The sequence below is a fragment of the Ambystoma mexicanum genome, chromosome 11 (genome assembly GCF_040938575.1).
Source record: "Ambystoma mexicanum isolate Mex_15411 chromosome 11, UKY_AmexF1_1, whole genome shotgun sequence".
In the NCBI taxonomy this organism is placed as follows: Eukaryota; Metazoa; Chordata; class Amphibia; order Caudata; family Ambystomatidae; genus Ambystoma; species Ambystoma mexicanum.
In genome coordinates, this window is record NC_090934.1 from 186,134,467 (window position 1) to 186,149,769 (window position 15,303).

At 46.0% G+C, this 15,303-nt stretch overlaps 1 protein-coding gene across 22 annotated transcripts in view; it reads right to left on the reverse strand.

The window, feature by feature from the left end:
* LOC138503201 (mucin-2-like) overlaps window positions 1–15,303 on the reverse strand; it is a 1,598,433-nt gene that overhangs the window by 1,293,086 nt on the left and 290,044 nt on the right. For all 22 annotated transcript variants that reach the window (XM_069622774.1, XM_069622776.1, XM_069622767.1 and 19 more), the window contains one exon: window positions 12,539–12,604. In XM_069622774.1, coding sequence (XP_069478875.1) covers window positions 12,539–12,604 — 66 coding nt within the window. The remainder of the gene's footprint in view (window positions 1–12,538; window positions 12,605–15,303) is intronic.

The following is a 15,303-nucleotide window of genomic DNA, read 5'->3' on the forward strand; positions in this document are numbered from 1 at the left end:
TGTGCTCTACCCCAGGAATGCATTATTCAGACGTGTGTGAAATAATCAGAGCATACTCAGGACGTATAGCTATGAGAGCTATACCGTTAGAACCAGAAGTCTTTGCATATGGCGTGCCGGTACTCATGCCGAGATTGCTAGGCCTCGCAGACAAAACTATGAGAACCCATGCACGAAGAGGAGGGACAAGTATTTCCCTTAACGATACAATCTGTCGCACTGCGAGGAAAAGTGGTATTGTGCGATTATTGCCATTGAAGAAGGGTATCGAGTGACTGACGTCACCGATGACGATCTGTTCGAAGAACACCCTGACCTAGAAGAGACAAGGGTGGAGGTGAGTCTCATATTTTGGGTCAAAATGAACAAACGAGAGGTGCCACAGAGAATGATGTTGGCACTGGTACGCCCAGAATACTTTGATGACGACATGGCCCAAGTGCCTGCCGCAGTATGGACTACAGGGCCCTATGATGTAGGTCTCCTGAAGGGGGTAGGTGAAGTAAAAATCAATCTGAAACCAGGAGCAATTTTACCACAAGCGCGACAATATCCCATGTCCAGAGAGGCAGATGAACGAATCGCGAAGACAATCTCTGCCATGTTAGAGTAGGGCATCCTAGTGACGTCAGAATCACCTTGCAACAAGGTGATTTACCCTGTCAAAAAATCAAAGGGAGGGTCATGGCATTTAATCCAAGATTTAAGGGCATTAAACGATATTGTCGAAGCCGAGTTCCCTCTAGTCCCGAACCCCTCTACAATATTGTGTAACATACCCACTGAGGCAAAATACTTCACGGTGATCGATTTGAAAAATGCGTTTTTCTCAATTCCGCTACACCATGACTCACAAAACCTGACGTCATTCACTTTCAGACTAATGCGCCTGAAAAGCACAAGGTTGCCACAGGGGTATTGCGAGTCCCCTTCTATTTTCAACAGAGTCCTGCAAATGGACCTAAGTAATATTGTGGTGGACAGTGTTGTTTTGCAGTATGTAGATGACATTCTGATCTGCAGCACCACTGAAGAGCAATGCAGTCACGATTCTGTCCAAATATTGACTATACTGGCTGAGAAGAGATACAAAGTGGACAAGGATAAGTTGCAGTACTGCCAACAGGAGGTGTTGTACATAGGGCAACTGATCTCACATGAGGGGAAGAAGGTAACCCCAGAAAGTGCTGAAGCTATCATGAACACGGCCAAGCCGCGCACGATAAAACAAATGCAAAGCTTCTTAGGCCTGTGCAATTATGTCAGAGCATGGGTCTTTGACTACAGCTCACATACCAAGCCCTTGCTACAGGCCCTTAAAAAGGCCCAGGCAACAAAGGAAGAAATTGAATGGAATGAAACAATGGAGAAAGGGTTTACAGAACTCAAGGGGGCAATTTGTAAGGCCCCAGTTCTCGGGATTCCTAATTACGCAGAGGAATTCTACTTGTTCTCACATACCGATGGCAATTTTATGACGGCAGTGCTCGTGCAGCGCACCTCGCTGGGGTACAAGCCCCTAGCATATTACAGCAGGAGTCTGGACCCGTTCATGAAGGGCCACTTCCCATGCAAACAAAACCTAGCTGCTGCCGCATTCGCCGTCGAGAAGGCGTCATCCATTGTGATGGGGTGCTCCATGACATTGTATGTTGAGCACTCGCTGTTCACCATATTAGAGAAGCCAAAGGGCACACTGACATCCCAGAGAGCATCCGCCTATGAGGTGATTATCTCTAATCCATCGATCAAAATAGTGCGATGTAAAACTGTAAACCCTGCTACGTTCCTAGCTGAGCCAGTCACAGAGGGAGAACCTATACACGACTGTGCGAACTATGAGGAATTCTATGATGAAATCCCCAGGGTAAAAGAAAATGCCCTGGCAAGTGGAGAGATCGTCTTTATTGACGGGTCTTCGAGAATTGACCAAGAAGACGGACAAAGGTATTCAGGCGTTGCAGTGGTAAAGCACCTAGCGAATGGAGAGTTTAAAGTACGCGTTAATGCACGAATACCATCTCATCATTCGGCACAAGCTGCAGAAATATTGGCATTGATACTCGCCATTGAGAATCATGCAAACCAGGAAGTAACGGTGTACAGTGACTCCACCTATGTGACGTCCACAGTGCACGCAGGCTTAGCATGCTGGAAAAGGAGGGGCTACCTCTGAGCAGACGGCATGCAAGTGCAACACACAGACTTATTGGACAGGCTGATAAAAGCACTACAGCTCCCAGTGAGCATAGTGGTCGTTAAATGTGCCGCTCATACCAACGGGACAGATTTCGTGTCTCGTGGAAATCATGAAGTGGCCATGGAAGCCAAGCGCATGGCATCCAAGAATGAAACAATCATGGACGTGGAGGTGGCACGTACCCATGAGCGAATGATGGTAGCACAAGCCACACTGGCAGCCTATAGTAATATGGGGCAGACTCAGATAATGGAGCTCCAGGGGGAGGCACCACAGGAGGAGAAGAATTTATGGAAGCGTCGAGGATGTTCTTTAAACCCCTCTGACGGGCTGTGGAGGCAAGACAGCACTGTTAAACCAGTAATGCCTGTCGCCCTCCTAAAGGTAGCATTGGAACAACTGCACTATCCCATCCACATGACAAAAGAAAATCTTGCTGCAACGCTCGCAGAAGACTGGTTCACACCGAATTTAGCAGAGCATGTTGCATTTTTCATCGTGAACTGCATTATCTGCCAGCAATTCACCACTGGGCACAGATTAAAAGTAGTGAGAGGAATCATTCCCGGACCAAACAAACCATTCCAGCACTTACATATCGACTACGTTGACATGATTCAAGTGTGCAATGGGTACAGGTATTTAATTGTGGTGGTGTGTCTATTCTCTAGATGGATAGAAGCTGGTCCCTGTACACACCCCGACGCTGCCTGTGCTGCTAAGTTCCTGGTGAGGGAAGTGTTCCCTAGATGGGGGGTGTCCGAGGTAATGAGATCAGATAATGGGGCCCACTTTGTAAATTCAGTGTTCGAATAGATTAGTTCATTGCTCGGTATAAAGCACAAGTTCTCGTCAACGTATCATCCAGAGAGGAATGGGATATGTGAACGGATCAACGGCTTGCTTAAGGAGAAGATAGCCAAGTTGAAGCTCACATTAAAGAAGGGATGGCTGCGCTGTCTAACATTGGCACTCAATGCACTTCGGAACCAACCAGGCTCCGACCATCACCTCACGCCGCACAAGATAGTTACAGGCAGAAGGATGAGGATCCCTCTTACCCCCAGAGATAGAGCTAGTTGTGATCCTAGCCGACTAGGGAGGTTCTGGGAACAGAGGTGCAAAAGTACCTAAACTGTTTGACATCCAGTGCCTCTGTCATTTCAGACCAGCTGCAGCAACAGCAGAAATGGGGTGGCGCAGCACAAAACACAGCAGGAAGTGCTGAAGCAGACACCGAGCAAGGTGTACATGCGTCCCTTGTCTTCCCTGGTGACAGCGTTTTGGTGAAGAACTTTACCAGGAAAAGGTGGGATGAGCCACGATATAATGGCCCTTTCATTATAGAGGACTGCACCCCCTCCGCCGTCAAGCTCCAGGGCAGAAGGGCATGGATCTTCATAAATGACATTAAGCCCTACATAGGGGAGAGCCCTCCTGCTGCATCCGACTGCAAAGAGACCACGAACAACGGGGAAAAACATCAGCACGTGCAAACAAGATGCATGGTGAAGAAGAAGGACGCATGAGCAGCAAAACAACAGCAAAGAATATAGCAAATTGTGGCTTCCAAAACAAGACATTCACTTAAAACAAGTGAAAGGTGATAAAAAGACAATATGGACATTCAGTACAGCCAAAAGTTGCAGAGTAAAGAAGAGAGTTACGCATCCAAAGCCACAGCGACGCTGCTCATATGAATACCTAAAGCCGCACGAATTATTGAAAAGAAACCAAGACAAAAAATAAAGACATTCTTGAGAACCAAAAAAACGATATCAACCAGTACCAGGACTTTGTTCATCGAACCTATGGTATCCCGCTGTAGAAACATCACTGAGGATGTGCTTTCCTGTTTCCGGCTAGTATTAGAGACATATCCATCACTTGTAGGAAGAGTTACCAATATCCCAGACTTTATTCAAGATCCAGCAAACAAAAAAATAATCTGGCAACTTCTGACTGTCATCACGGAAGCATTCATTGTACTATCAGAGTACGGTGATAATGGTAGAGATGCTTCCACCACAAGTGATCATTAATGAACTTACATATACCCTATTTTTCCGCATCATAGAGGAATGCCCAGGACTCGTCGGGAGAACCACAGATACCTTATCCTTTATTAGAGACCCAAAAAACATGGTCGCAATCCACGCAGCAGGAAATTGTAAAACTGTTCACGTCACAAGAAAGGCTTGTGATCTAGAGACCAGAGGATCTGAACGAATGTTGTTGTCACCAGAAGACAGCCAATATGCATACCGCGTTTTCTTTCACCTCATTGAGAACTTTCCAGAACTAGTAGGTAGACCCCGCAATGTTGACGTACCCACATTCCTCAAGGACCCAGTAAAGAATGTGCAATTAGACAAGCTCCTGAGGGCCACCATAGCGCAACTGAGAAGCATTCACGGTCATCCACTGCTGAGGAGAGCCTTAGAAGGAGGAGATCCACGATAAGACTTTCCACTGAAGAACAGACCGGGAAGAGCAGAAACAGGAAGCACGACATCTTGTTCCCATTCTAATTTTATTCTTATTTTTACTTTTTATTTTTTTCTGTTTTACCCTTTTTGTCATCCTTCCACCATGGAGCAGACCGAGGAGAGAGACATTGTTCATCATCTTGTCACCAAGAGACCGAGTGAAAGGAGCGGACACAAGAACTTCACCATCTTGTATTTCTTTTCCTTCATTTTTCTAATTTTTTCCTATTTTTTCATATGTTCACTTTTGTTTTTATTTTTGTTTTTATTTTTACATTTTATTTTTGTGTGATTTTTAGTAGTTCCTTCTTGTTCATTCTTTCGCATTGAGCAAGTTTCAGCATGTCCTCAGGACCAAAGCAAATTTGAGGCGTGCCCTGGGACCTCACCTATTATCGATATGCTTAGATGAATGTGATGTATCAATGTTGCTAGCCTAACCTTTTTCCATAGCCTAGCAAACGAAACCGTGCTGCGCACCCAGAGACTATCGTCATCACCCGCAAGAGGGGGGACACTTGAAAAGCACTCGACACTTTAGTAATAATAAACGTTTGAACTGTGAAATCAGAGCAAGCAGAGAATAAATAATTGAGTATGGACTTGATCGACATGGGGGCCCAGAGCAGTAACATAGTTTTACCCACAGCAGAAGGGCGCCCCCGCTTTCCTGGGAGAAAATGCTGCCAGATGTCTTACAAATCTATCATGGGTATATGCTTGATGATCATCATTGTCTTTCTGTCATTGACTATCAGAACAGCTCTCTCCATTGGTGCACAAAGCGTCCCAAGTTCAGGGCACCTACCAGATAATGTACATACGAATCCCACAAAATCACCCAGACCCTATATAGTGATTCCAGTTCCAAGAAAAGCTAATGATGAAGCCAATGATTTAAAATTAAATGTAATTAGCAGTGATATATACACACTCGAGATGGTGAATGGAGAGAAAAGCTGGAGACAGGGTCAGCACGGAATGAATGATAATGTAGCACTGACCACGGCACGCACCCACACACAGAATGCACACAAACAAGGGCAAGTGTCAATGGCTGTAAGGCCTCCAACGAAGGCAGCAGAGAAGAGGAGACTGCCTGCCGAACAATTAATTCCAGAGAACAGTGGAAATGTCCAAGAAAAGCCAAGTGAAACACTAAAGACGGAGGGAATAGCCAAATCCCTCAAAAGAACAGAAGTGGCCACAAAAGAATTCACAAAAAAGACACAAATGCTAATAGAGTATTTGTTCCCCTTTATAGTCAGAGCAAAGAAACTGCACAAGGACCTGATTCCCGTAGAGGCGCCGGTCTTGACTGGGCGAATACCGTATCTTCAAAGGTGATGTGTAACACACGGCTGGCTCTTTGGGCTGGACCTCTGTGCACTGTATGTCTGACTCGAAGGGTAAGATGTCTGCAGATACAAAATATGGGATTAAGGAACTGGGTTATTGAATGTCTCTCTCTTCTTCCCCTTCTCTTCTCCTGTAGAACCCCAAAGGTTAACGCTCTCACCTTAGGTAAGTGAACGCCGTGCTCTCCATCTGCCTCGGGGCAGGGTGCTGTAACCAGTTTCTTCACTGGATAAGGGGAGCAGGCCTCTTGACTTCAGAGGACTGCTGTCCGTCGTTTACTGCACGAACGGTAAGTTTCGAGTAATTCTAATGTCTTTAAAGTCTTTAGTAATGATGTTTCTTGTTTTGCAGGGTTCCGGCGATGGCGGATAACGGGCTGAAGTGAGTTGAAGATGGAGCCCGTGTGATGAATAGAAGCGCCTGGAAGCACGTAAGTAAGCGCTTGTTGCCTGCTTCACGATGCGCTCTAACTGTCTTTTTATTTTGCAGGTACAAGTTCGGAGCGGCTGCAGGGTGCCGGAATACCCACTGGGTTAGATATGGAAAGGAGTAATGGCACGTGAGTATTAAAGTTCCCCAATGTCTTTAAACGCACCTTGTTTTGTCTTTCAGATGCGGGATGCAGCGCCGAAGGCCTCCGGAGCGTACAAAGAGTTGGTAAGCTTTTGTCTTTCAGATGCCGGAATGCAGTGTGAAGACCTCCAGAGCGCACGAAGAGTAGGTAAGCCTTTGTCTTTCAGATGCCGGAATGCAGCGCGAGGCGTTGGTGACAGCCGATGGACCAGGTAAGTGAAGAGCTGTCACTGAAGACCGTAATACTAACCTGTTCTTTCTTGTCTTTATAGGTGTTGCTGAAGACTGGATTCAGGATGGTAAGCCTTTTTCCTTAGGCCCAGGATCAGATGCAGAAGACACGATGAGCGTTCTGCTGCAGAGGATGCAGAATAACGCAAAGCAAGATTCATCCATCGGGTGTGGTTTAAATAGCCTCCTGTAGTGCTTAGGTGTCTCCTTCCACAGCCACGCCTAGGTAAGAAAAGAGTTCCTGCTTTCCAGAAGAGTTCCAGTGTTCTGAATCTAGGGAGTGGCTCCTGCCCCACCCAACAGGAAAAGTAGTTCCAAACAGAAGAGGATCAGAGGCTCAACTGGCAGGCAAGTAAGCAGCATGGTCTGCTGCAGGTAAGTCCACCCAAGCATTATGAGCCCGGCGCTTCCAGCGCTGGGACTGGGCATATTTATGAGCCTGGTGCCACTGGCGCCAGGACTGGGTCCAAAAGGTCCCAATTGGGACTGGTTGGCACTCGGAACCTGGGTTATGGATCTGCTTCCAAGGGAGTTGGGAAAACCCTGACCTTTTGGAAGCAGAGATCATGACAATTTGTTCCCCTTTATAGTCAGAGCAAAGAAACTGCACAAGGAGCTGAAAAGCAGGACTATAGAGACTATAAAAGCAAGCACACCAGCCAAAAAGTAAGAAACAAGCACCAGACTTTCGACTCAGTCACGCATTGAAGAGCTGGGGAGACAATGGCAATTAGAAGAAGTCTACGACAACACACAAAGAGGAAGGAAAGGAAACACAAACACTTCCCCTACCACAGCGATGCTGCCGAGACAGCCAGCTCCACTGAGATACCCAGAGAGGAAAAGCAGCACAGACACATTTAGAGACATAGTCATAGCAAACTACAGAAGAGCGCTGAGAATCAAGAGAAGCTCTCACGAAGATAACAATGAACTTAACGTCTACCTGGACAGCACATCCCATCTTGGAAACAACATATGGTACCAGCACATGAAGGAAGTAGGACGAAGGCAGTCAGAAGGAGAATGCTTTGTCTGTGCTCTACTACCATACATCATGGGAAAATCCAAGATCTTCGTGGCTGTAGAAATTGCGTCCCCACAGCACACTGTATGTCGCACATAGCAATGTTCAACACCAGAGGATAATTTATGGGAAGAGATGCCTCGTTGATATGGGCCAACGAAAAGGATTACCAAGATGAAGATGGCTACGTCGAGGCCATTAAAACAAGAGACAGGGCGCACACCAGAAATCATGTGATCAGGTATGAGAACCCTGGCGTTAAAGGATCAGGGATAAGATGGGAAATAAACCCAAGACTGAACGTTCAAGGAAAAACAGCAGAGGAGGCTCACATCTGGAAGAACAGAGGCCAAATGCAGATCTGGGGATCAGTGGTCTCCCCAGATGGATGGGAAGACGGAGTAGTAATCTGCCGAGCGTGGATGGTCCTTGGAGCCTGCCAAGAAGCAATAGAGCATTTGCAGAGGTTATGCAAACCTCTATGGCCGAGGTTGGTAAAACTGCTAACATGGGTCGAAGATAGAGGAGGACCCCTGAAAATAGTCCCACTGGAAAGTCCAAAACTATGCTTCAGAAGTAATGGCACAAGGAGAATGGGAGCGAAGGTAAACTGCGGAAGAATCTTTGAAGCCCCAGGAATGACACAAGGTACCGCAGTCATCATGGACCATTACTGGGCGTGTGGATCCAAGGCATATATAAGACTACCGAAGAATTGGGGAGGTATATGCACACTGGTGAACGTCCATGTTCCTGCACTAGTGATCCCCAAAAATGACCTGAATTTGGACAATTTCCCGAAAGCAGATGCTCATCTAAGGAGAAGGAGATCTGTGAACTGGTATCCAGGATGAAGAGAGAAAACTACTTTTCTGCCAAGTCAGAAGAGGCATTCCATGCGATCCCATATGAACACAGGCTGTTCAGTCTCACCTCAACAGTGTTCTCTACGATGCTCTTGCCACACGTCCAAGTTGGAGTGAATGCTAAATGGTTGCAGATAACCAGGTGGGAGTTATTGCAGACCATTAATACCACTATATAAGGATTCAACGCAATCAAAGAAGAACTGAGAGCAATCAGACTGATGACCCTCCAGAACAGATATGTACTTGATATGATCACCGCAATGGATGGAGGTGTTTGTGCAAAAATCGGAGAATCATGTTGCACATTTGCATCATCACATGACGAAGAAAATGGAACCCTAACAGAGGCCATAAGTATGCTGACAAGCCTAAAAAAGCAGATGATCGATGAAAGTGATGAAGTGGACGATGACAGCTGGTTTGGAGCGCTGTTCTCATGGGTCCCACAATGGATGGCAGATATATTCAAGTTTCTTGGAGCTCTACTAGCAATGGTATTGCTAGGATTCTGTGTTATCAAGATAATCATTACACAGTGCCAGAAAACTGCGAAGAAAGCTATAGGGATGAAAATAATGGCCGATGTTGAACCAGGATGGAAGCCTAGAGACCTGACTGATGAAGAAATAAGAGACTTTGTGAAGGCCAGAAAATTTGCTCCAGAAGGAACAAAGTTCACATACCCTAAGAAACGAAGAAGATACGATGGAAAATTGATCTACTGCAGTCCAAATGGACAATGCCAGCTAATGACCTGGAACAAAGATGAACATGTCGAAACAGCAGGGAGTTTGAAAGGCGTGATAAAAATATGGACTCTAAAAACACACATGTTCACGCCATCATGTGCCAACCCTGAAGACGATGAAGAAAACACTGAAGTATCAAAGGAAATAGAGATGAAGAATGAAGCAGAAGTGGTCGATGAACCGACCAGAGGGGGGAGTGTAAAGGAGGTCCCAGACATGACCTGCACCCCTGCCCTTCCATTCGAGGTACCTGCAAGGTACTCGCCAAGGAACGTGACGTATGAAGAGCAAATGAACCAGCAGAGAGTTGCACTGGGACTCTGCCCAGTGTACATTAGAAGATCTGTACCTGTAGAAGCGCCCATAACCAGACAACCCTGGGCAGCACGTTACCCTCTCAGACAGACATAATAGCCCATGATACGAAATGAGGAGAACCTACATACAGTCCACGAAGAAACCCCAAGAGCCTTAATGGAGGGCCAATGGAAATTACCATGGCCTGACCCAGCTCGTGAGTAAGCAAAGTCAGCTATTGAAAATGACACGTCAGAACAAGCTGTTATACAACTTGATATAATGAGCACAGGAAGGAGACGATACTGACAACAAGGAAACATGTTACTAGACATGATGAGAACAACCGTCCTATCAAACGTGTGTAAATAGGCTTGGAACGCAAGAAGCCAAGAAAACGATACTGCTTGCAACACTTAGTAGAATATTACAAGCGGCATGCGCCAACTATATAGCTACCTCAAAAAGCACGTTATACGAGTGCGACTCCATTTTGTAAAGCAGAAATGGGCCCAGGCTGCCAGAGGCCTGGCAGGCCTAGTTTCACAACTCAGCCAGAATAGAGGAAGAGCGAAATCGAAACTCAACAGAAAGCTGCTCACGATTGGGAAATCAGGTCACCCAGAGAAGGGGAGGAGAGTGTCAGCTCGCAAGAACCAAACTTCAGAGTATACCAGCTCACCCGTGAAGGTCAAGATAAGAGAGGCACAGGCAGGTGGCAGGGCCGAAGCAGAATTAAATACAATAAAAGCTGGAAACTGAAGCAAATTCGTGGTGAACAAACACGTGACCAGCCAGGCACAAAGAGGTACCATCGCCTGATGTCATCCAGAACCCAGGATGCCATAACGTTTCTCGATAAGAGGCTACAGTTCCCAGGCCAAACCCAGCCAACTAATTGACACATAGCCCTAAGATAATGACTGATGGAAGGAGGCATGGTGAAACTTGGTACACCAGGCCCTTGGGTGTCCATTCTGCATGATGTTAATTAAAATGGGGATTTATGTCTAGGGGTGTAACCTGCCCAATCACAATGGACCAAGTTATCTTGAGTCCTATAGATAGTAGAGCCAATGAGACGTCATACTTGTAGTGACGTCACTCACGTGTGATGTAGTGGGATGGGCGTCAACGCCCACCCGATAAGTTATCCAATCCACATGCCCTATTATCATATACATATATAGCACCTATGCTTAAGTTACCTTTCCTAACCAATTATATTGCATGTCGAGTTTTGTAGAGTTAGACGTCATTGATGATGAATATTGCCTATAAGAATTGCTGTTCAACTGAAGTTCGAGGAAGTCGGAGCGAGACAGGTGATCGCACTACAGCTGATTCCCATTTGTTTCCCTGTTTGATGTACTTGTCATTAAACGGGGTTCCCTTTGCCAAACTATTGAGTCCTCGTTATTGAGTCGTGTCGGAGTAAGTGAATCCTGCACCCCCTGTCCTCACATGGTGCGGCTAGCTTGTTTTACAAGTTCTAGAGGATGAGTACTGACCAATGGGCCCGTGAGCGAATTCCTCTCCTCAAGAACAGTAGGACTACAAGTGATGAAAATCACCTGTAAATAAATCAGGCATTCCAGAACATCACATTTGCACCAGCATTGTTTTGCTGTCTTGACTCATTGTGGCCCTGTCTTTCTTGGGGAATAGAGAGCATGGAATTTGTCATCATGTATGGAAGCCATACAGAAAAAGCACCTAACTTTCAACAAGCATTTGTTCTTTCTTAAAGTGTACTAGTCATTAGACAATCTTGAGTTTTAAAGCATTTTGTCTGGCTCGGCAGGGCCTGCTATGCTTCTTAATTCAGGCTCTTCATCCACAGTTCCTAGTCAAATGTTGCTGTTATTTTCCATCGAAAACCTTGAATATGGCTTCTAATATTTCCTGCTTATAACAATCCAATTCATGTGTGGGCTTGCAATGTATGTGCCCCATGCGGGAACACAGACCTTTTCTTCCAAATGCTTTCCCTCATATGCATGTCTTTATGATGAGCTCTGAAGCAGAGAGGCTATGTGAGTGCTCGTGGGGCCCAGGTCTCACCCTTTCATCACAGGAGGACCCAGAGGGGGGGGTCTCTGACTTACCCTTTCCTCCATTGCTTCCCTCAGGGATGGGGTAGCTCTGATCCCCCACCTACTTCACCATGCACTGGAGGCTTTAAACTCGCAGACGTGCCACCACCCCGTCGGATAAACAGCTAACAGGGCATGGGAAACATGGAGTGCCTTTCGGGCACTCATCCTCCCTGAAAGGCGTATGGTCTTCAGGGTGCATTGAGCAGAGCTGCGAGACCTTATGTCAGGACCCACTAGGAAAAAAGGGCTAGTGAACCTGTTCAGAAAAGCAAAAAAGGCAGGGGGCTCAGCACCAGAGCTGCAGCGTAACACTTTCTGGCCAGCAAAGCACTAACATCCTTTTATTGTTGAAATGATAATTTTTTTTTCTGTGCACTGACCTCCATCAATCCCTTCTTCTACAACTCGACCAGAGACACCATGAACATTGTCATCCTATTTACTCCTCCAGCTATGCCATAATAGTTCCACCACTATTCCATCCAACTCTGAGTACCCAGCCATTGCTCCATATTGACAGCCACGCTGTCCCTAACCGTCTCAGGGGATCCAAGGTCCAATGCCCACTCAGTTGCCTCCACCCTCCATCATTTACATCTCTGCCACCATGAGCTATCAGGACAACTATGAAGGGTAATCTGTTACCTTGAGTCGAGACTGTAGTTAAAATTCCTCTTGCTGTTGTCATCGCCGTCGCCGTTATTTCTGGTGCTGTAGAAATGGTGAAATGACCACACATTAGTACTCCGTTGGAATACACCTTGAGAACATTTATCTATCACCATTTTATCTTTTCCATAAAATCTCATAGATCAATTGCCAAATTGATTCTGGGAAGGGGTCGTTTTGATAGTGACCATCAAGTATATATGAATCAGAGCAAGATAGAGTGAGCTAGGGCTGTGAGTGAAGCAAGCTGGCCACACATTATTAGGGACCCTCGCTCCCTTGGCGCAGCATGAGAGAGACACACTTGATGGATAAGCAAATGCAAGACAGATTCACCTGTAAATACCTTCTGCAGGGCTGGGACCATCACTCAATGTTGCATATATTTCCCTGTAATATCTATGGATCTTGATGTGACCCCTGGTCCTCGCACCCTACACTGTTAGTAAAAATGAACAACCTCTTCTTGCTTCATTATTCCAATTATGAAATACTAATGGCTAAAGATATATTTCCAAAAACACCCTTGACAATTAAAAAAGTCACACAGATTTCAAAAATGATTTGGTATGTGCTCATGAATTAAGAAATACATTAATGCACAAATTAAAATTGAAGCATTTCCAAGTATACATTGTGTAAGCTGTAAGAATGCAAAGGCGAACACACCAGGGACCATATTCATACTCAAGCACTGAGCAATATGTAAAACACTGTACTTTATTTACAAACTAAAACACTAAGGCGCGAAATCTATATGGGAGAGACAATAATAGCAGTAAGGCATTGCGTTAGTAAACAAAAACAGATGTTCATAATTTCAATGTAAAGTCTCTTCTGGGAAACATGTTTTGGTGAACAACATACCCTGCCATGGAGGATGTGACTTAAACAAATGAAATCAGCCTTCTTCCTTTTGGATTAACAACCTGGCAGCAATGTAGCCACTTGACATGAATGAACCTTTGAACATGTTGTGTTTTTTTTTTAATGTACACTACTAGATTTGTGGTGTTTTAGTAGCAGCCTGCCTTCCATATTTACTACCAGTAAGACATATGGATTTTGGTGAAAGGGTAACTACAAATGAGTACAATAAATGGTTTCTGCCAGGGAGAAATAGGAACCTTGCCATTGTTAAATGTGCAATGGATCGAATATCAAGAGGTGAGGGTATACAGTTTGTGGTGGATTCTGCTTCATTTGTTAGAATACCAGAAAACTGGGAGCACTTGAAATATGTTGTCATGGTCTGTACATTTGTTTTGAAAAATGTTTTAAAAATTATGAATGTGAGAGAATAAACCTCAAGCCATAAAAATAAACGGAGGCAAATAGGAGACATTTAGTTTGTACCCCCTTTTGCTGACAGTATTGGGTCTGAGGACCAGGAGTGGTATACAGCACTGCAGACTATTCACATTAAACGCTGGAAGGTATAGCTCAGCCATACATACCTACTAATGCCATGCAGACTTCACTGTGGTGTGTTTTTAACTCACTGCTGGTTCTAACAAAGTGTCCACAATAGCTCTCCAGAATGATAATGGTGGATCAGTAATGGTACCATTAAGCGTTCTCTTGAAAGAGGCGGCTTGAGCATTGATCAAAGTGATACGGTCCATATACATAGGAGATACAAAACTGGAAAATTGGTTTACATAAATGAAATAAAAAGTATTAGCTGCCATAGCATTAAAATGTAGGACTTGCATCACCACCCCAAATCCATCCAACACCACATCAGAATGCCCAAGGCCCTGAAGCAAGGTGCTGCGCGCCAGCGCAAGGTACCTTTCTCCAATGAGGAAGACATGCGGCTTCCCGCCCAGATAAAAAAGAAGGAGATGTGGGAGGAGGTGGCACGCAGAGTCTGTGCGGTGGGCTCCACACCCGCACTGTAAAGGACGTGCACTGGGATGACCTGCGCCTCCGTGTCTGGAGCATACTTGCTGCCAATAGGAGCCAGGGCATGGGGACAGGCGGCGGGGAAGCTCACCCATCAAGATGACACACTGGGAGGAGACATGTGCCAGCACCATTGGCATAGATACAATCGAGGGAAAGGGGGAAATGGAGCGCGGTGTGCCGTCATCGGCAGATAGAGGTGAGTGTCTACACAAAAGCATGACGTTGTCCCCCAAATGTGACACTGAAATCAGCCAATGCATGGGTCATCACACACACATGTGCACATCCCCATCACAGCCCCATGCATGCATCCCCTCATACATGTGTCACCCAGACGTATGCCTGTGTGACCGACCCATATGGCAAGCAACCTGTATGTCACAACGCAAAGTCCAAATGCACAGAACTGTAGCGATTACAACATATGTATGATGCACGTTGAACCATCATCAATGCTGTCACCCTCTTGGTCCCCCACAGGCTCACAATCTGACAGTGAGTACCATGACTCCGCAGCGCAGGCCCCAACACTGATGAAAAAGGCCAGGGGCATGGAAGGAGGCACCAGGCCCAGCACATCAAGGGGCACTGGCAAACCTGGACTGTCACAGAGGCCCAAAGCCACTCATGTCGACACGTCACCAAGGAGTGAAAGGGCGACCGACAATGTAATGGCACCCACACCAGCCAGTCCCACCACACAGGAGCCAGTGGCAGAAGGCTCACTGTCTGCTGCCAACAGCTCGGTTGGGGAAGCAGCTGCCACGGCACCCCAGTCGGATGTAGAGGAACCATGCCATACACCCGTAGGACAGCGCACACCCAGTCCG